At 37.8% G+C, this 21,286-nt stretch overlaps 2 protein-coding genes across 3 annotated transcripts in view; one reads left to right on the top strand and one right to left on the bottom strand.

Annotated features, from left to right (window-relative positions):
• The window catches only part of LOC128741216 (b(0,+)-type amino acid transporter 1), a 41,371-nt gene extending 37,521 nt beyond the window's left edge, over positions 1 to 3,850 (top strand). For both annotated transcript variants that reach the window (XM_053836858.1, XM_053836857.1), the window contains one exon: positions 1,897 to 3,850. In XM_053836858.1, coding sequence (XP_053692833.1) covers positions 1,897 to 1,967 — 71 coding nt within the window. In that variant the 3' untranslated portion in view covers positions 1,968 to 3,850. The remainder of the gene's footprint in view (positions 1 to 1,896) is intronic.
• A 7,330-nt stretch (positions 3,851 to 11,180) lies between these two features.
• Positions 11,181 to 14,434, bottom strand: LOC128741822 (nucleolar complex protein 4 homolog A). Its single transcript, XM_053837895.1, has 5 exons — positions 14,214 to 14,434; positions 13,933 to 14,050; positions 12,909 to 13,874; positions 12,639 to 12,832; positions 11,181 to 12,579 (listed from the first exon to the last, which is right to left on the bottom strand). Exons 1-5 carry the CDS (start codon positions 14,352 to 14,354, stop codon positions 12,460 to 12,462), a joined length of 1,539 nt encoding a protein of 512 aa, XP_053693870.1. The 5' UTR covers positions 14,355 to 14,434; the 3' UTR covers positions 11,181 to 12,459.
• Positions 14,435 to 21,286: the final 6,852 nt, after the last annotated feature.

Genomic DNA, 21,286 nt, shown 5'->3' with positions numbered 1-21,286 from the left:
TCGACGACAACGGATGTTATCGCAGAAGCTATTACTACGGCCGGAAAGAACTTTAGGAAGGCAATAAACATTCATCACTGGAACCGACAGGTTTGGGACGAAAGGTCTCTTTCACGAAATTTTGCCTACAAGCATAGTTTATGGATTGATAAATAAAAACAATATTTGAAAAATTTTGAGATCTCCTATTTTCCCAGAAAATTCCAGGAATAATTTTACGATTAAGGCTTGTTCGCGACAAAATCTGGACACCTCATTTTTGCAATAAAACAAATTTGCTAGAAGTTTAATCCATGAAACATTTTATATCATTTATGTGTTTATCGTTAATAATTATTAAACAAATTAACATTACTTATTTGGTCTGCATGAAAAATTGGTGAACTTTAAAGTTTACCCTTGCCATGAGGTTCAGTGCAGACTTGTTGACAACCAATTTAGCTGCGTTTGTTCAAGATTTTCGAAATTTATCTATAGTTGTTGCTTGTTGTTTGTGCTTGGATAGCTCTCTCTTCACCAAAGCCCAATACCGCTCGATGGGGTGTGACTCTGGACAGTTCGGTGGATTCGCCTCCTTCGGTACAATATTGACTCCATCAGCATCATACCATTCCAAAACACCTTTGGCGTAGTGACAGGATGCCAAATCAGGCCAAAACAGCGAGGGTACATCATGGCTGTGTAGGAACGGAATCGTTTCTTCAGGCATTCTTCACGGTATATTTCCTTATTAACCGATCCCCTAGTGATGCAACTTTTGCTTGCTCGACCACAGCTGCATATGACCTGCCATACTAAATATTTTTTGGGGAACTTGGTTCTCTTCTTTGTCCTAAAATGCTCTGCAACGCCATTCCGTTTCATGGCAGTGTAAAAAGACATACCAGGAAGCTGTTTAAAGTCTTCTAGGACATACGTTTCATCGTCCATTATAACGCATGGAATATTACGTTAAATATTCGCGATAAAGCTTACGAGCGCGTGTTTTGGCCGTCGTATTTTGCTTGTCATTACGGTTTGGCACAGTCCTCATCTTGAAAGACTTTATGCCTTGTCGTTGCTTAGAAGTGTGCACGAATGTTGGCGACATTTTTATTTTACGAGCAATGGTACATACAGAAAGATCTGGTCTCCTCCGTAATATTTGTTTTGCCTTCGCATCCTTGTGGTGGTTCCTCAGATCCGTTTTTGTTCCACTTCCCTTCTTTCTAGCTGTTGTCAAGCGAGTATCGAATAATTTTAAAACACTGCGAACAGTGCTTGGAGGAAATACAAGCTTTTTGGCAATTTTTCTTATTTTCATTGCGACCGCACACAATTGCTTTTCGCACCTGCTCTTCTTTCGACGCCATTTTACGCTGAGTGCTTGTGATATAAACAAGTGTTATATTTTCAAAAAGAACAGACATACGTCTACCACTCTGCAAAATATTTCACTCATTGTTAAGGTATTTCCGAAGCTGTGTGTGTCTAGCGGTGTCCAAATTTTGTCGCGAACAAGCCTTATTACGATTATCGATTATTTTAAAAGTTCATAACCGAGCGAATGGAAATGCAAGAAAATTTACTCAACAATCTAGGAAAAAATGTTATCTGGAAAAAGTTTTTCGCAAAATTCTCCATGAGTTTTTAAAATGTGCTTGTTTCACGACGTTTCATGATTCACTTCATCACCTGTGATTTACCCCGTCGTGAAACAGTGCTTATGTGGAATTCCCATAAATTGTCTTTAACAGTTTTATCAGTTACCGACAAAGTTTCAGTTTGATTACTTCATGTGTAGCGCTTCTAAATTGTCAAAACGATTGGCTCTTTGCTAAAAAAATATTATAGTAATATTGCAGGCATTTGTGTGAGATACCATAACAGAACCCGTTTTTTATTTTATTCTTCTAGGAAATGTCACCCTATTCTTCCAAATGCTTTTCGAGGTTGTGCCCACTACAACAATGAACATGTTCGACTGATCGAGTTACCAGCACTACTATCAAAAAGACATATAAAATCAGCCAATTGAAAATATATCCGACCGCAAAGATTTGTTCGTAGCCAACAAAAGATTGGATGTTTGAATATAATATACATATACTTGCTTCATAAACTCAAGTTAAACGAACAACTCAAATCAAATAGCAATAACAAGTAGATTTGGAATGTCATAATAAGACAGACAGTAGACTAAAGCAAAAGCACTATCCAAGCTGGAAAAAGTATGTAGCATAAACCGAGCTTTACTCTGAAGGTAAGAACGTGCCAATCAAAAGTTGAAAAGTAATGAATAACACAAACGCAGCAACATCGAGCAGGCAAACCCATACATATTTCCGTTCCTGATATCGAAACAAGGAAGAATAAATCAGCAAAGACACAACAAAACCGAAAACACTGCTCAAATCAGAACAAAACCTAAAAAATCGTTTTTCAATAATTTTGGAAAAGTATACATGCAATAATTGTTTCAATCAATAGGAAAAGAAGAAAGTCGCTACCAGCGCGTATAACTCTAAGTAAAAGAAGCTAGTTCTATGAAGGGAAAAGACTATATTTTATAAACCAGTTTGAAACAAAAAAAATATTTAGAACCAAGACCAAGCAAAACATCACCAATAGTTTAAATGATGTTGAAAATCATTACAGAGTAGTAGTTGTATCTAAAACAGCTAGAAAAAGGCACCATTAGAACTGTTTGGTTTTATTTTTCATACGTTTTTTGTCATCCCGAATGGAGAAGAGAAATAATTTTCAAACCACAATCCATTGTGGTGTGGAGTGCTGTTTAAGTTCAGTTTATAAATTTCACATACTCATCCAGCTCCCCCAAACCAAACCAGTGGTTCATGTTTGAAACTAGGAGTGTGATATTCAAAGCAGGAAATCATTTGGAATTGTTTGTTTCGCACGTTAACAAAAATTTACTTACCCTCTTCTATTTTACACAAAAGCAAAGCTGCACGGATCATTCCCGGATGGTCGCTCCCCGAATGTTTATATGACCTCTAGAAGGAACCAGCATTCTGTTGTTGATAGATATTTATTCTAAATATTTTTAACCTTGAAAAAGGAAAACTATTTTGGGGAACGACCATTGCCTCGCCAGTTTGGTGCAGGGACTGGTGATACTAAATTTTTTGAACGAATCGAAAGTCACACTGAAAGAAAACCAAAGAAAACAAAACCATCTGCGCCGTAAATCCGATGGATGGCATGTGCTTAAAGCAAATTTTGACTGAGAAGTAATGTAGTAAAAACATGAACACCAGAGCTGAATGAAGGTATACCACGAGTACTGTATTATAATTCGTTGTAATGCACTCATTTTATAGTATCCAACTGCAATACGGTATTATACCGATATTATTGCACAGTTTTGATTGTACATAGCGTGTTCGCTGGCGGTTCGATCGGTACACCATGGAGCTATCATTCCGTGCCGACGAATCGTGACGTTTATCATTAGTTTTAGTAAGTTTGGTTAGCTTTTACTATTATTTATTTTTCTTGATGCTTTTGTCCCTTTATGATACATTAACGTTAGTAGTAACGTATTAGACGTACAGACTTATGGCAAAACAAATGGCTGAAACTTCATCATCGTGACAAGCAAAAACAAAAAAAAAAAAATGCAATCGCCTATTTCGAAACAAATTGTTGTGACACAATGTCAAAGTCTGAAGCAACATTGGCAAATTAACCAAAAAATAGTCGTGATAAAGTACTGATCTGTTAATCTATTATTACACTGGTTGAACAGAAAAAGGATATATAACTGTACTTATTGAATTGAGCAAAAAAAATGCGGATGGAGTAAACGTAACACTAATTGTAACTATTGGATTCAGCAGCTGTAAGGAATTGGAAATAAAGAGTAAATTATTTTAACAATTGTATCGCCGTATCAATGCAGAGAAAATTTCATTTATGAACGTTTGACTTGCATCATACTTTTAGGAAACCTATTTTCTTGAAATCGTTCATATGATCGCATATTTTGCCTGTTGAAATTCTGGTTCGGTGAATGGTCAATTCCTGGAATCACCATCACAAATGATTCGCCTATTCTCTTAATCATGGATTCCAATGCTACACCGCAGTGATCGTAGTATGCCATCATTTGTGCTGTAAGTGTGTCATGATTTTCACATGGTATCGGTATCTAAAAAAATCTAAAAGCCACCCTTCCCGGTTAAACATTCGGCACTTCGACAACCCACGAATTGCCGAAAACTATGCGCACGTACTGGCCTTCCTCTGTGAAACTAAAATGCGGCGACCCTCGAAAACGGATGGAGTATGATACGCTCGGCCGTCAACGAGGCCGTAATCGCGATGCTAACAAGCGATAGAGAGGAAAAAAGAGCTTGGAAAAACTATCTAAGTATATCCACGAGAGAGAATTTGGCCAAGTATCGACGAGCGCGGAATGAGTGGACCACGATCCTGAGGAGGAAAAAGCGCAGGAAGGAGGACAGAGATCTAGAGTAGCTGGAATAACTATTCCGGGCTAATGACACGCGCAAGTTTTACGTGAAGGTGAACCAAACTGGTAAGGGCTTCACACCTAAACTTGGCAACTTGGGACGAGGGAGGAGATAATCACAAACGAGCGCGAGGTGGTCGACAGATGGAGGCGGTATTTCGATGAGTTCATCAACGGCGATATATCAGCAGGAGACACAATGGAAGTTAACCTCGGAGTGCCTACAAACGACAACACCGTAGCGGTTCCCGATGTCGAAGAGATCCGGCGAGAAACTCGTCAGCTGAAGAATAACAGAGCTGCCGGAAAGGACCGACTCTCGGCAGAGCTCTACCGCCATTTGAACAAAGTTAATTCAACTGTTTGACAAATTGAACAACCAATAAGGTAAGTGTACCCTCTATATTTAAAGTGCTTAGAATGGACAAACGATTTAAGAAAAAAAAAGTCAGAAATCTCACATTACGGTGTCGTTAATAATGATAGCGTTACCAACAATCAACGTAAAAAGTTTCCGCTAACTGCCTTACTGACCACTCCAACTTCAGCTTCAATTTAGCGGCTTTTAAGATATAACGGGTGACAACTAAAATTTTGGAATTTTTTTGAGGCCCCTATACTCCACAACAAACGAGCTCAGAGAGAAATGAAAGTATGTATGTGTTAGCTCTCTCTCTCTCTCTCTCTCTCTCTCTCTCCTCTTTTTGCCAATATTTTTTGTTTTGTTTATGCTTACCTTGTTTTGCTTAAAATGACGTCGAAACAATAAGCATTTCGAGAGCGCATTGTACACTTCTACGAACTGCCACAGAAATCTCGGCAAAAATACACGGTACAACATTTAAAAACCGAATATGTTGCGGCTTCGACTGTTTACCATATGCTAAGATTAATATTTTTTTGAAACGATGGTTCTACAATTGATGAAGGGACGGTAGGGGAAAGAAATGAAAATTTTTTTGGTGAAGGAGGGGAAGAGCGAAAAGGAAGGGGGGGTTTGGTAGCTATGCTTGACAAGTAGTCATTTTGACTCCTACCTTTTGTCCAATGCTGGTAGGTGCATGAGTCGAACCAAGCTGTAATCTGAGATTACAACCGGATTCGAACCCACAACACCCGCCAGGGCATGTGGTTCGCTGGTACTTGTACCTTTGAACCATAGAGGCGCTGGACAACCTTGAAACCTTGCCAGTGTTGGGCACAATTCTGGTTAGCGAGTTAGCGTTTTGGCTCAATTTGGAGTACGTTAGCGAAACCGTTAGCTTCGCTAAAAATAAACCCTTGAAATCGCTAACCACTAAATCGCTAAAGCTGCATGAAAATTGTGAAATCATTCAAACTTTACCTCGCCGTTTTTATATTGCATTGGTCAGAAATAATGTCACAAATTAACAAGTTTGTATGCGGTTGGATCACCAAAATAATAGTATTACTGTCCGGTGAATGACAGAGTGAGTATTACGATATACGATATACGAGAGTTCCACTCATCTTTTCCAGACAAGTCGAATTCAAACGAGTTCTAATTGATTCGAAATTTGATTTCTGACAATAATAAGATAAGAAACAGACACTGATAAAGCATGCTATATGGAACTGAAACACGAATATTTCTGGATAATAAATACTAAGTTTTTTTCTTTAAGGATAGCAATACAAGTTGTGGTGATAACGTATGCATTACAAAAATAAACAAAATACGAATGGCGATGAAAAGAACTACAAAAGGTTTCCTTTAAATGCTATTTCTATAAAGCCTTTTACAACAAATGCTTCGACGCCCTGCCGGTTGGCCTTACGGTAGTTAGCCATGGCCGATGAAACGATAAAAATGTTCTATTGTTTGCAGCTGGGGGATACTGAAAGTGTTGGCGTTATTCAGTACAATCTTTTGGCATATTGGGCCGATGCCAGGGTGGCCAAAGGACCACGTCCTCCAGGCCGGTGTCCCTTTTCAGCTTCTACTCCACTTAACCATTTTCTAGGAGGGAGAGGATGTTGTATGTGCCTGATCGGCTGTATCCGGCAGACACAACGACACAACGTGCCTCACGATGTCCAACTTTTTCCCCCCGAGCTGTATCTGGCAGTACGAACAAAGCATCGAGTGTAGTTGCTTGGCTGTTTTCGTTACAACTGCTAAAAATCAATTGATAACGCTGTCAAATTACGACTCTCGGTTCTAGGTGGGTTTATCACCAGTTGGTTGGATAATCGCATGAAAAATGGCTAAAATCAGTTAATTTTTTATGCATATATTATGACCAAAAAATATGAATTGTCGACGGTTATTTGCGCTATATATAGTATTATGTTTAAACAAAAATGTAGTAATTTTTGGGTAATTTAGATTTAGCGCTTAGAGAAATTTTCGCTAATCTGATTTTATCGATTAGCGTTTAGCGATTAGCGAGCTAACTTTTTCGATTAGCGGATTAGTGGTTAGCGACGCTAAATTTTCGGTTAGCGGTGCCTACCACTGCCAACAACTATTCGCGAGCAAGGCAGTGGAAGACCAGCCAAATTATGGACGCAGAAGGACATCGTTCTCTTTCTCGTTTCTTCGACAACAAGCCCTCTGGTTTGGCTACCAATTAAGATGCAACAGACGAATGTTTGAAGAAAATTTTGATCCCGTTTCTACAAAAACATCATGCAGATGGACAATAGGGTAAAATGGTGCAGAACGCACCGCTTAAGCAAAACATCATTTTGCAGAGCAACGATATATTTGTTCCACGTTTTGCAACCTCTAGAAGACTTTGGGATCTTTTTTACACTTACTCCTGGTGAAATTTCCTAACAAAACCGGTATTTTTTGTTTTTTTTTGACGATTTTATCAAGAATCAAAATCATTATGTGGGACAAAACGCCAAACCCCGAGGGAAAAATGCACCAAGTTTGCCCAGCCAGGCGTTAGATGCCACCAGCAAATTTACATATAATCACGTGTTGTATAAACTCCTAAAACTAGGCTTTCAAAATGTCGGAAGCGTTTGTTATAGCGTTTGTCCATCCGTTTGTTTGCTGGGATATAATGGGTTCATATCTCAACATAATTGGCAATAAAATTTATTCATATTTATTTATTTTCTCCAACTGATGTGTGATGAAATATTGTAAGTTAAACAAAGTACAATTAGGTTGAAGGCAAAGTCCTATACAATACATAATATTGTAACATTTTTAATAAATAATCTGCAACAAAAGATGTACTGCAAATTAAAATATTTTATAACTTTTCGATCCCACTGTGGTGCATTCTACCCCTGTTTTGTATTTTGAAGTTTTTTGCAATTTATGTGAAAAACATGCCTAGTTAATGCCGTTTTTGTGATGAATTATCGAGTATGACAGTATATCAATTAGATAGAGTGTATTTATTATAAAATTTGCATACCGACTAGAGGTAAAAGCTTAAGAGAAAATCATGATTTCTTACATGTGCAATAATATCGCGGATAATCGCTTTAATTTATTGGATGTGGCTATGTTTGATGCTTTTACATGAATTTTTATGTATTAGCTTGTTTTACACCAAAATAAAATGCGCATCATAATTTTACAAAATAGTTTCCGCGTTTTTAAACAATTAATAGCATGGGCCATTCGTTCTGGACAGTCTTCCCTACGTGTTTTGGCCGGATAGAGCATCATCGCATTACGACAAAAAAAAAACAAACGCTCCTGAATACCCGTTCGATCCCATTTGTACCCAAAAACCACGACCGAAAAATCTGTCTCAGTACGCCCAATCGAAGATTTCTTCAGGATTTTGAGTTCCTTGGTGTACTGGAGAGCCACGAATTGCAAGCGGTTGATTGCTAGAATCAAGAGATGCATTTGCAAAGTTGACATGACGGCCGTACTACACTCCTTTTTCGACGTCAAACTGAACAGCTTCGCCGAACAGCCGATTACGGACCGTTTTCAAATGTACACTAATTTTTTTTCAACAAGAGATAATGTATCTTAATTTCGGTAAATCTTCAGTAAGATCTTCATGTATCTTCATCTTTTTTTGACAGCTGGAGAAAAAAATTATAAGATTCTAGTTGCTACCGCAGTGATTGTATAACATTTCGCCGAATACTATTTCGCGAAAAACCTTACGCGGAATGTACCATTTCGCAGGGGTAATCCTCTCCTTACTCGCTAACGCTCGTTCGGACCCAACTAAAGGAAAGTAATAGAGGCCTAGGAAAACAAATAAACAACCCACTACCACAGGGGTGAGGGGTTTCATTTGTATGGGAGCTCCCCTCTTAAAGGGAGAGGGGTCATAATTCACCATAGAAAAAATTCTTGCCTCCGAAAACCTCCTGATGCCAAATTTGGTTCCAACTTCTTGATTAGTTCTAATTTAAGCTCAATTTCTAGTTTGATTTCCTGTAGCAAATCTAATTTCGAATTCGATTTTAAGTCCAACTTTGGCTCCAAAGTAAAGCCGGAAAACTATGTTTTGTCACATACACTTTTTTCGAAGTATTATTTTCGTATTTGTCAATATGCAATCTTTTAATGATAAAACGTTCATGAGTTAGGTATAGCTGAAAAACTCGGTTGACCTAATTCAAAAATTCATATCTTATGAACCAAAAACGAAGCAAAAAATGACCGAAAAACGAAAAAAGTTGAAAGGAAACAGGAAAAGAGAAGAGGTCCTGAAAAGTGGGGAAAAAGGAAGAAGAGAGTGGAAAAACGGAACGAAGGGGATCCAGGACTCAAGAAAGGAAGAAGCCCGAGACAGGAAAAAAATCAAAAGGAACGGAGTTCCAGTTTGTGGAGGTTCCCATAATAATATTGTCCATAATAAACATTTTTTTCGGTCAGCTGAGGCAACCATAAGGCATTATAGAGTAGAATCAATATATATAGAATGCCAGTGTCGCTGTTTTTCTATAGGACTCATTGTGGTAAACATGATGCTAACAGTCTATATCAAGTCTGTGAATCGGGAACTTCATTGTCAAAGTTGCTCATTGTTATTTATCTGTTCTTTATCTGTGCGCTGGTTGGTGCTGTCATCCAGGGATACCAGACTTGCAGATTTGTCTGCAAATTCCAGATTTTTGGAACGGTCTTGCAGATCATTATAAATTTGCAGATATTTGAAGTTTTTATGACTTTTATTGTTTTGGTGCAGATTTTTGTTCGAAGCTCTTTAAACTTTCACAGACTTCCTAAAAAACTGTGCAGATTTTCGCAGATTATTTTCAAACCAGAAAATTCGAGTAGCCGGAAAACTGCTCGATTTTTTCGGTTTTCGAGCAGTTCCAGACTTTTGTTCAGAAAATATGGCATCTCTGCTGTCATCCAGTGCGTTCTCCGCTGTGCTTTTATGCCAGTGAAATGGTTTTAAACGTTCTTTTTTTTTCGTCCGGATAAATAGAATCCCACAACTGCGCCCTTTTGCACCGATTTTTTCAGAAATTTGCAGCAAGCGAAGTTTCCAATCACATTACTTGGCAGCAATATTTGAAATTTTAAACTGGTTGTCAAAGTTTGACAATGAGATTCCCCTTTTGATGAATCTCAGGCACACACACATTTGCATATATAATGTAAATACATTATCTGAACATGTGTGATGTTTACCACGCGCACTGCAGCGACACTGGCATTCTATATATAATGATTATACTCATTATAGCTTTGATAAAACAATATTCTTTTAATTTCCACCTGAATAGGATAAAAACTTAACAAAAAAAGAAATATGACAGTAATATATATTTGTTTTTAAATTTAGGACCACAATCTTTTTTTAATCGGCGAAGCTTTCACTGGCACAATTTTCTTCGGCGGTGTCAGGGAAAAAAGTATTTAATAGAGCAGCTTTTCTCTTCGTTTTGATTTCACGATATCCTTTATGCTGATGTTTTATTTCGATTGAAAAGTTTTCAAAACAATAAATAGTGCTGTTTTTTCAACAGCAGGACACACCTGAAGTTCGAAACTCGAACTTCATCAAGTTTGCTGTTATCTTTAACAACAAGGCTGCTCTTTTTGAATATTATTTTTCAAATATTTTTGAGGTATAGCCTTGGTTAGGATTTATAATTTGTGATTACGAAGTCAGCATCACTGGTTCGAAAAAGATCGACGACTTTATGTCCAACACCGCGACGGCTTTCTTGCCTTCTTTAATCACGACCTTGAGATCTTGGTATATTATAGGAGCGTTTCTGTAGCGCATACTTTGGCGTAGAAACTATCTTTCACTATGTACTGGCAAAAATTTGAAAAAATATGGGACAGACATGCTTTTATTTAGCAACTTGCGCTTGTAAATAAAAGCATAAACTGTCCCATCTTCGAAATTTTGAAAAAATATTGCATTGGTCTTTAATTTTACAACAAAATTTATGTGGATAGTTCAATTACTAGTGTAACGTGATGTTTTTGTCGAATAAAGTAAAATAATTGTTGTATAATGACGCACAACATATAAATCAGTCAGCCACTTTCAATCTCATTTTCCCACGCTTCACGTTTTTCCATATGGGACAGTTATGCTTTTATAGGCAGTTCATGAGCTCATATATTTAGGATCACTGGTCACTGCCAGAAATAATGCGGAAATCTACGACGCATTCAAGCTGGAAGTCAGGCATACTTTTACTTACTCCTGTTTGAGTTGCTAGACACGATGGATGTTTCGGATATCTAACGCATAAAGACCACTACCGGTTTGTTGATTAGTTACGCGTATTTTATTCAAGTATCATACCATCGCTCCCCGCCGACTTTCTCATATCCTAAACGATACCGAATACGAATGGGCATAACCGGTTTGTAATAAAAAAAATCTTCTCGACGCCTAAATTCGCCAATTTATTTCGAATATTCAAAATGCTTTCCTACATTATCAACAAATCTAATTTGAATCACAATTTCTGCCAGCTCTGCTCGACTGAAATGATCGCAAATCTTCCTAGCCAATTCCTTTCGTTCTGTTCTAAGCGATGTCCTTCATCCTAACCATTTAATGTTACTATTGTGTGGACTATAAATCCTTCATAACTATGCGAAAAACATAGGATAAGCAGCTATATTTGCTGCGTACATGCATTGTTCAAGAATGTGGGTCTGTGTTTTCAACATCAATTGATTTCCACGCCTGGGCATTGGTTGACCTGTTTCTATGATAGCTTATGGCTCACAATTAAAAATAAATAACATTCAATAGAACCATCAATACGAACATATGCGTTTGTTTTAGTGCGGACAGTGAACATTGTTTGTTTGATGCTTATGATGTATGAACGTGTACGGATTACTATGTATTTTTATCAGTAGATAATAATAGTGCATTTGATTGGTAAGAAACAAAGCACGGTCGTGCTTAACTTGGACTGCTAGTAATTGTTTTCCTAATGACTGTTTTATAGGAACATTTTCATAACAATTTTGTAGATGTTATATGCTATTTTAGTAGTTCTACTACGTAAATGAAAATTCATAATTCACAGGGTAGCAACACTGACCGTACGCGCATACCAGTTCCATTTTGGTATGCACGTAGTGACAGAATAAATAGTTTAGACCCCTACTCAGCCTTGAATAGCTCTAAATAGCTTAGTGTTTTAGAAATCTAAAATATTTATGTTATACCCTGATACCTAAAAAGGTATAAATCCGAATTAATTGTTTTTCTACACTATCGTGTTCCATTAGCTTGTTCTATTGATAATTCATTGTGTTTAACCTATGTTATATGTTTAATAGCTTTCGTTACACATCTTGTAGCATGACTGTAGCTTGTAAACCCGTTGCCCTTGTAGGGTAAATGTATCAAAGATGTTTCAGGTTAAAATAAGATAAAATAATTAAACTGAAGATTTCCACCATTATTTCAAAACCAAGTATGATACTGTAGGTCATAGTTATGTGAGAAATCTTAATATTTCAAGTGCAGTTTTTAAATTTGTATATCTCAATGTCTATTAGTCAGTTAGGGAAAGCTCATTCTGTTGCTCTAAAACAGTTTCCAATACTGCGAGGACTTGTGACCTCCGCAGTATTTAAACATCGAGGTTGGTCGCTCAATATTTAAGGCATATTCTTTGGATTTTTTGGCAATCTCTTTGTCAAAAATCTGTGAATTAAATCAATTGAATAATTATATATTATCACATGACAAAAATTATAACTTACATCATTCTCGTTAATCTCCAACACCGACGCCAAGTCCCACTCAGCGCTAGGCAATGGGTTAGAGATAAATTTGGCAGCCGTGGCAACTGACGGCAGTACGTGAGACTGGAGAGCGGCAACCTCCCACAGTGAACTATCCAGTGCATTCGATTTCACCGGATCGCGCTCATCCATAATGAATGGATCCTGAGACACTGTGAAACATTGTAATGAAAAAACAACATCAATTGTCAAACGAATGTTCAACCAAGCAAACAAGTATAGTCTCACCTTCTCCTCCGCTGGGGTGGAAAATCAACCGCTTCAACGCCGGATGTCGCAGTATCAAGTTTCCAATGAACCGCATTATGATGACAATATCCTGCGGAGGGGCAATCAGTGCCAACCGCGCTAGCCGCTTCACGAATGCCGCAACCAATCCTTCCGGCAAGTGACTAGAGCTCAGAAATATATCCGCCAGGTAGAACAATCGTGCTTTATACTTAGTGTGAAAGATTTCCGGCTCGAACATTGAGTACAACTTTTCGTAGATGTTTGGATAGGTAAGATTGTGTTGCTGAATCAAGATAAAGATGCCTTGCAGTGCTAGCAAACTAATAGCACCGCCAACGTCCAACGAATCCATTAGGAAGTCAGTCAATAGAACCGGCTTATCCAAATGGGCTAGAACTTTTTCCAGCAACAGAATCAAAACCTGACGATGGCAAACATCATCATGTTTCCAGTTCATTACACAAGACCAGCTTTTATTTATGTGTTTCCGAATGTATGGATAGTCTAATTCTTGCATTTGAACGCATAGAAAGCTAGGCGATTCTTCAAGAGATTCTTTTCCGAAACAGACTGCTCCAAGTAAACTAAGATAATTTTGAATAAACAATGAATTAGGACTGAATTCCTTCGGCGCTAATGACGGTAAGATTTTCCAGCAAAAGTAAATTATGTCTGCATGAGAGGCGTACTCCATGAAGCGATTAACCAGATGGGCATTTTGGCGTTCCGAAGAGAGCACCGCCTGGAGAATGTTCTTAAGTTTACCGAGTGGGAAACTGTTGGCATCAATGGCACCTTCATCTAACGGATTTTTGGTTTCCGCCACAATCAATTTCATCGCTGTGGCCAGCGATTGAACACTCTCCGCCTGTTTATCATGGTTAAACCCTTCCAAAATGGCACTGAATGCTTCTTTGTACTGTCCTTGCAGAGACTGTTTGTAGATTAGTTCGGAAGATGTCTCTGAAAATTTCACTAACACCATTAATATATGCAAAAACTTTGAGTGCAGTTTACTCACCGACTGGCTTTAATGGTTGCACCACAATTCGCATCTCATTTCGTCTCAGCAGTTCGACGAAAATAGTTTCCAAAGCTAGCAAACATGGAACCACAGCCGCTTGTTTCGAATTACATTCCTAAATGATAAAAATCGATAAAATCAAATTCTTCCTAATGAATGATAAAACAAAGAATGATTTCGATTTATGAAGTATTTTTCACTACCACCGAGAGAAATCTGCCAGGCATTCATTGAAACCATTGAAAGAGTTCAGTTTTTCAACTTTGCATTGTACCCACCTTCAGACAGCCAATGATTTCTCCTAGATGTTCGGAATTTTGCGGCGATGCCAGAAATTCATTACACTTTACTTTCAGCTGCTTAGCCATAGACTTGGAAGAAAACTGTGACTGAAAATTTACAGCTGTTGCAGCAGACATTTTTGCACTTCAACTCCGTCGCGAACAAATTTAAATAACCACACCAACAAGCTGCTGATGTGCTGCGCTGCTACTTCCACCTTCCACGGCACGCACAGAGAAAGAAGTTCCTAGTTTTTGACAGCTTTGACAGATATTCGGCGATCGACGCGAGTCGATCAGATTTTGGCCGTTTTTACCGTTTTAAGAACGATGTAAGTCACCGTCAACGGAATGGAACGTAAAAAATGCGTGACTGACGTGCACTCTTAAATGAATACACTCAAGTCGCATTTTACGCGAAGGCCACGTTCCGCGTAAATCAAAATCGCGTAAAAAACCGCGTAAATTCCGGACTCCGCGTAAAAAACCGCGTAAATTCCGAAATGCGCGTAAAAAAAAACCTCGTAAATTCCAAAATTCGCGTAAAAAAACTCTGTGGATTTCAACGTTTCGTGAAAAAATAGATTAAAATAAACGGCTTAAATTCCTAAATTCGCGTAAAAAAACCGCGTAATTTCCGAAATTCGCGTAAAAACCAGCGTAAATTCCGAAATTAGCGTCAAAATAGTCGCGAAAAAAACAAACCGCGTAAAAAGCGACTTCAGTGTATATCTAATTTGGTTGGATTTATGTAAAACTTCTTTTTAGCTTCTCAAAATGCCTGTAATAAGTACATCCCAAGCAAACTCACCAAAACATCCCAAGCAACAATATGAGTTTTATTGTACTCTTGTGGTGGTCTTCAAGACCATTTTTGGTCTTAAATACCATCGTAAGAGTGTAATAAAACCCAAATTGTTACTTGGGTATGCAGTAAGAACTTATCTATTTTCCTATAAAAGTGAAAGAAGAACTAACATGACACATAAGAGAAAATCCTTTCAATTTTGCTTCCATACTATTAGCACAGACAAACAGACATAACACTCGTTTTCCATTATGCGCACCGATTAAACCGTCATTTCAAATTTGGGCTTTGTTGGGAATGTCTCCGTTTTAGTTATTGTGGCACTTTTTAACGAAAGAAGGGGATGTCCCCTATAAAAAATACTTGCTAGTTCGAGTGATCCGCCTGTTGTTCTTTGATATTTGTGAATGTCGTTCATAGATGGCACTAGTATTCAGCCAAAATGTGTGGTACGATAAATTTTTGTTGATTTTTCTTCCAACTGTTATGCCTGTTTGTCTGTGTTATTACCCTCTGTTATGTATGTTACGAAATAACTTATATTGCAAATTGCATTGAAAACGCGAAATGCAAAAATGTTGTGAACAGTTTACAAGTAAAATGCCAGCAGCTACTGTGTTACCTGACTCACTGCGAATATGCGTTGTATTCGCGGGATCGTGTTGGTTCGAAAGGTTTCGAAAAATATCGCCCTTGTATCGAAAATATCGTTAATTTTGATCACTAACAATAACGTACTTAAACGGTATATTTCTTGTGCCAGTAGTACGCAATAATTGTATTGTGAAACTGAATATGCGACTTTTTACAAATTAAGGGAACATAGTACTTTTTACACCATATTTTTTGCCTTATTTCAAATATTTTTTTCTCGATAACGCGAAAAGCGAATCGATTCCGGTTTTTTGCATTCTAAACATTGCACGTTATACTAATATTTACAATTTTGTTTGCATATGTGAACCTCTTCCCTTCTCCCCTACGGCTCCTTGAACATGATCATTCGAAAAAAACATGATTTACGGTACCATGGATTGGCGTTGGGGGGCTTATCCGAATTGAAAAATTCCAAAACGACTTGAAATTATATTAAATTATTTCGTGTTTGACCCATCCTTTTTTAAAAATTCGAACGTATAACAAAATGGCGAACATTCAAACATAATAGTAGGGTTTTTAGTCGAAAAAATTGACGCTAAACACTTCTAAAAAATACAAAAACTGTAATATCGAAAAAAGGATGGGTCAAACACTAGATAATTTTGTTGGCTTTGAAACAAAAAAAGAATCATGAGAATTGCTTGAGCCGTTCTTGAGATATTTATGGTACCGACTTTCAAAACCTGGTTTCGAGAAAAACGACGTTGAAGTTTTTATTCACTGTGTAGAGTAACCAACCTATTTTGGACCCCATCAGCAGCTGTACATAATTTGGACACTTCCATTTGATTTTGCTGTAAGTGTCCAAATTATGTACAGCTGCTAAAGGGGTCCAAAATACGTTGGTTACCCTAATTGCTCCAGACATGCGCGATACAAATAGCTGTAACTTTGTCAATTTTTGGAATTCATCGAAATGATTTGAAACACATATGGTCAAAATGTTAATCTTTCGAAATAATCAATGAAAAAAATTTCGATTTTTTTAAATTGGAAAAGTACTATGCCCCCTTAAATGCAATAACAAAAGCACAACTTATAAAAAATCGTTTGTTATCGATATTAGCTGCATAGAGCTTGCTAAGCCCAGCGCAAAAGGCTACAAAAACTTATCATTTATCACTCAAACGTATGTTTTTTACTGGGGTATAACTGAGGGAAAACAAAAACAAACGTGTAAAATCTAACAACAGCAACAACAAAACGCGCGTCGATGTGTGCGTACGATAAACGTCAGCAAGCTCAATATGCGTTATAAACGAATAAAACGTATGGTTACGTTTTATTTCAAGAATACGCATATTCGCAGTGAGTCAGGTAATACAGTAGCTGTCAAATATTTATGTTAACTTATTGCGAGTGTCAATTCCAATAAATTGGCATGAATAATTCTCGGGAAATTTTTCAAAGGGACTTAAGTCGCAAAATGTCAACAAACGATTTTTTTATGCTATGTTACTATATAACATGTTCTGAAAGCACTTATTAGATTAGATTAACGAAAATCGACTCTTGAATAAGTTTAAACAATTTTGACAATATGACCGAACATCAGTATAATCAATATATATAGAATGCCAGTGTCGCTGCAGTGCGCGTGGTAAACATCACACATGTTCAGATAATGTATTTACATTATATATGCAAATGTGTGTGTGCCTGAGATTCATCAAAAAAGGAATCTCATTGTCAAACTTTGACAACCAGTTTAAAATTTCAATTATGGCTGCCAAGTAATGTGATTGGAAACTTCGCTTGCTTCAAATTTCTGAAAAAGTCGGTGTAAAAAGGCGCAGTTGTGGGATTCTATTCATCCGGACGAAAAGAAAAAGAACGTTTAAAACCATTTCACTGGCATAAAAACACAGCGGAGAACGCACTGATGACAGCACCAACCAGCGCACACCCAGATAACACAAAATCGTAATAGAAAGTTCACATTAAATCGTTTTCATGTCAATTTCACATTGGAATTGTATAATGATTAGAGTATGTCAAATCGAAGTGAACAATAAGTTGTTTTGCAGTCGTGCGTGTCTTCATATACAATTCATGACTGTGGATTATAAAGCAGTATAGATGATTGCAATATTTGATTATATCTTAATCATATATTCAGGAGTATTTAGTTCACATCCCTGGCACAAACGTCATTCCCATACATTTTTCTTGAAGCCGTTTGAGCCAGGCGCGCTGGCTCGATTTGACGTCAATAACTGTCAGCTGCTGTAAACATTGCGCAATTAAGCACTGTTCATACCGTTGCGTTCATGCGTTTTGTACGTGAGAAAATCTCTCGCGGGTGGCATAGTGAAGAGCATTGTTTGTTGTTATCGGTGTCGGAAGAATAGAATTAATTAATATAACCAGTATTAGCGATTTAATCTGCATCAGAATGAAATGCATTATCACTGAATGCGATAGCGACATAGCTAAATCGGTGTTTCACGGAGGATCTTCCAGCCATAGGTAATTATTGTCGATTAAAATAGGCCACCGGAAAGTCCGGAAGTGATAATTTTATTGTGTTGTATACCGTGTACCCCCGTTGGTATGACCTTCTTTAATCTGAACATTTTTAATCTGTACCCCGGTGGTATGAATGCGTTCACATTAAAAACCGATCAAGCGTTACACACAATTGACGTTAAAGTTGACCGGTAAATTAAAAAAAAGCACAAAATCTTAATGCGTTTCCTCTTGCTCCGGAGCTTTGGCAATGTAGCTCATATGCAACTTACCTCTCTCCAGCACTCAAAATAGACCATTTTAGTCGAAACTACCGAGCCAATTTCGTCTTCTACAAATCGAACCTTTAGAATTCGCGCATGTTTGAAATGTTTTCAAAACGTTTGTTTTCGTCAAATCAAAACAACAAGTTCATAGGGTGCGCGTCTTGCGCGTATGTGAAAATGAATAGAGTTACCAAATATTCAGATTAAAAATGAACTCGCCCAATCTGAACGAGCTGTTTTTCATATTAGCGGGGATTGAGTGTACTCTGATTCTTAACATTTTAACTTCTAATGAACTTACATTTTTTGACAGATTTCCGTACTCCAAAGAGGATCAGCATCAATGATTAACTGCAATCAAAATTTTTACAGGCCAACAAATAGAATCTGTGACAAACCAGAGAATTTGTGGAAAGCATTTCAGGTCTGATGAATTGCAAATGATTGCAACAAAAGTTTGCTTAAAGAAAGGATCCATACCATCAGTGTTTGCAAAAACACAACCACACGAAACGTAATTTTTTGTTAAATTAGTTTAGATATTAAAATAAGTATAGTAATTTACAGCGAGAATCTAGAATTTCTGCTTGATAGCGAATCAAGTCACTATGTACCAGTCCGTAAAAAGTAAGTTTATTGTTGTAGTTTTCAAATGATACCTTATCAATGCAAAGTTGCGATAATATTACACAAACGACTGAATTTTTCCCATGTTGAGAAGATGTGGATTTATCATGTCTCATTTCTTTTCCAAAGGTTAAAAACCGTTAATGTTAATGAGATAGATAAACCAAGCGTAGTGACTGAGCAAATAAACTCAGATATTCAGGAAGTGACCAGAGTTAAACAAAAATACAAGCATAAAGTTCGTATGCTGCAACAGAAATGCCGGAGACTTCAACATAAGTTAACGAGCATGGAGGAACTTTTTACGCAGATTTGCGATAAAAACATGCTGTCACAGTCAGCTGTTGATCATCTCTCGGCAGTAAGTACTCATTCATATTTCTTGGATTTTTATATAAATTTTATTAAGATTAAATTTTATTAATCTACAGGCATACAGTGAGAGTGACACTTTGATCCATGCGCTGCAGACGTACCGGCAGGGACAACCCTTCACTGAACAGTTGAGAACCTTCGCCACTACGTTGCACTTCTATTCCCCTCGAGCGTATCAATTCGTACGTCAGGCCTTCCACAACCGCTTACCACATCCAAGGACGATCATTCGCTGGTATAGATCGATCGATGGAGAACCAGGATTGACATCGGAGACCATGGCAGCCTTAGAAGTTAAGGCTAATGAGCTCATCGCTTCGGGCAAACGTTTACTGGTTGGATTGCAGATGGATGAAGTGGCAATACGGCGGCACACTGAATGGAACGACCGTACACAGCGTTTTGAAGGTGTCATTCAATATTCCGGATTTTTACCAGAAAACTCAGTGGAACTGCCGGTAGCTAAGGAGGCCTTAGTTTTTATGGTAACCGGAGTTACTGAAAACTGGAAAATACCTATCGGCTATTTTTTGACAGATTCACTAGATACTGATCAAAAAGCTTCCCTCATAGAGAATATATTGATCCATCTACACAGTATCAATGTGAATGTAATTGCTTTTACATTCGATGGCACGAGTACTAACTTTAGTACTGCGAACAAGTTGGGTGCGTACCTGAAGAACGGACCCAATTTGAAGACACATTTTCCGCATCCAACCAGTAACGAGCCTGTATTCATCATCCTAGATCCGTCGCACATGCTAAAGCTTGTTCGAAACACATTAGCAGCCAAAGCGGTGTTCAGAACCGCCACGGGGCATATCAAATGGGAATACATACGAAATTTGAATGAAACCCAAAATCTTTGTGGAATTCGATTCGCTGGCCGACTGTCTGATAGACACATTAATTTTTCGAACGAAAAAATGCGTGTGGATCTGGCTGCTCAGACACTCAGCAGAAGCGTCGCAGAGAGTATAAAAAAACTGAGTGAGACCAGTGACACTTGCAAACGTTTCGCAGGCTGTGAAGAAACGATTGATTTTATTACAACTGTTAACGACGTATTCGACGTGATGAACAGCAAGCACCACGACAGTGAGGGCTATAAGAAACCGATGTCAGTGCACAATATTCGCCAATATACTGCTTTATTCAATAAAGCTGAAGAACTATTCAAGAGCCTGGAAATCAAGTGTCAAAAGGGGGGAGCAGTAATCTGGTCTCCTCTAATCACGTCTATCAACAAAACTGGTTTTCTGGGTTTCGTCATTAATATGCGAAGTTTTTTGAAATTATTTGAAAAATACGTAGAGGATCTAAGAGAAATGGACATGTTTTATGGATACCGAATCAGTCAGGATCACCTTGAAACATTTTTTTCGGCTATTCGATCTAGAGGAGGGTTTAATAACAATCCAACTACTGTGCAGTTTAAGGCTGCATATAAGCGGTTATTGGTCAACAACGCTGTACGGTCATCTGCCGCTGCCAATTGCACTGATTTTGATGAAATTAAGATGGTCCACGTTAGCGACAAAGCACAGTATTATTTGGATGCGATAAACAGCCGAAAACAGGCCAAAATGTCTATTTCGATTGAAACGGATCTTCCCGATGTGATCAGCAAGCCAACAAATCTCGATAACGCTATATTTTCTTGCGCAATTGCCAATTCTGCGCACACTGTACATAAAAACTTGATAAAAAAAATCAAATGTGATGAATGCTCGTACGAATTGGCTAAGACCACAGAAACCGCGAATATGGACATTTTAACCATCTGTAAAATAGCTGAGAAGGCATTCAAATCTTTGGTCGGAGATTACAATAATTATAATGTTCCGAAATATTACGGAAAC

The sequence above is a fragment of the Sabethes cyaneus genome, chromosome 3, assembly GCF_943734655.1.
Source record: "Sabethes cyaneus chromosome 3, idSabCyanKW18_F2, whole genome shotgun sequence".
Classification (NCBI taxonomy): Eukaryota; Metazoa; Arthropoda; class Insecta; order Diptera; family Culicidae; genus Sabethes; species Sabethes cyaneus.
This window is presented reverse-complemented; position numbering and strand designations above follow the sequence as displayed.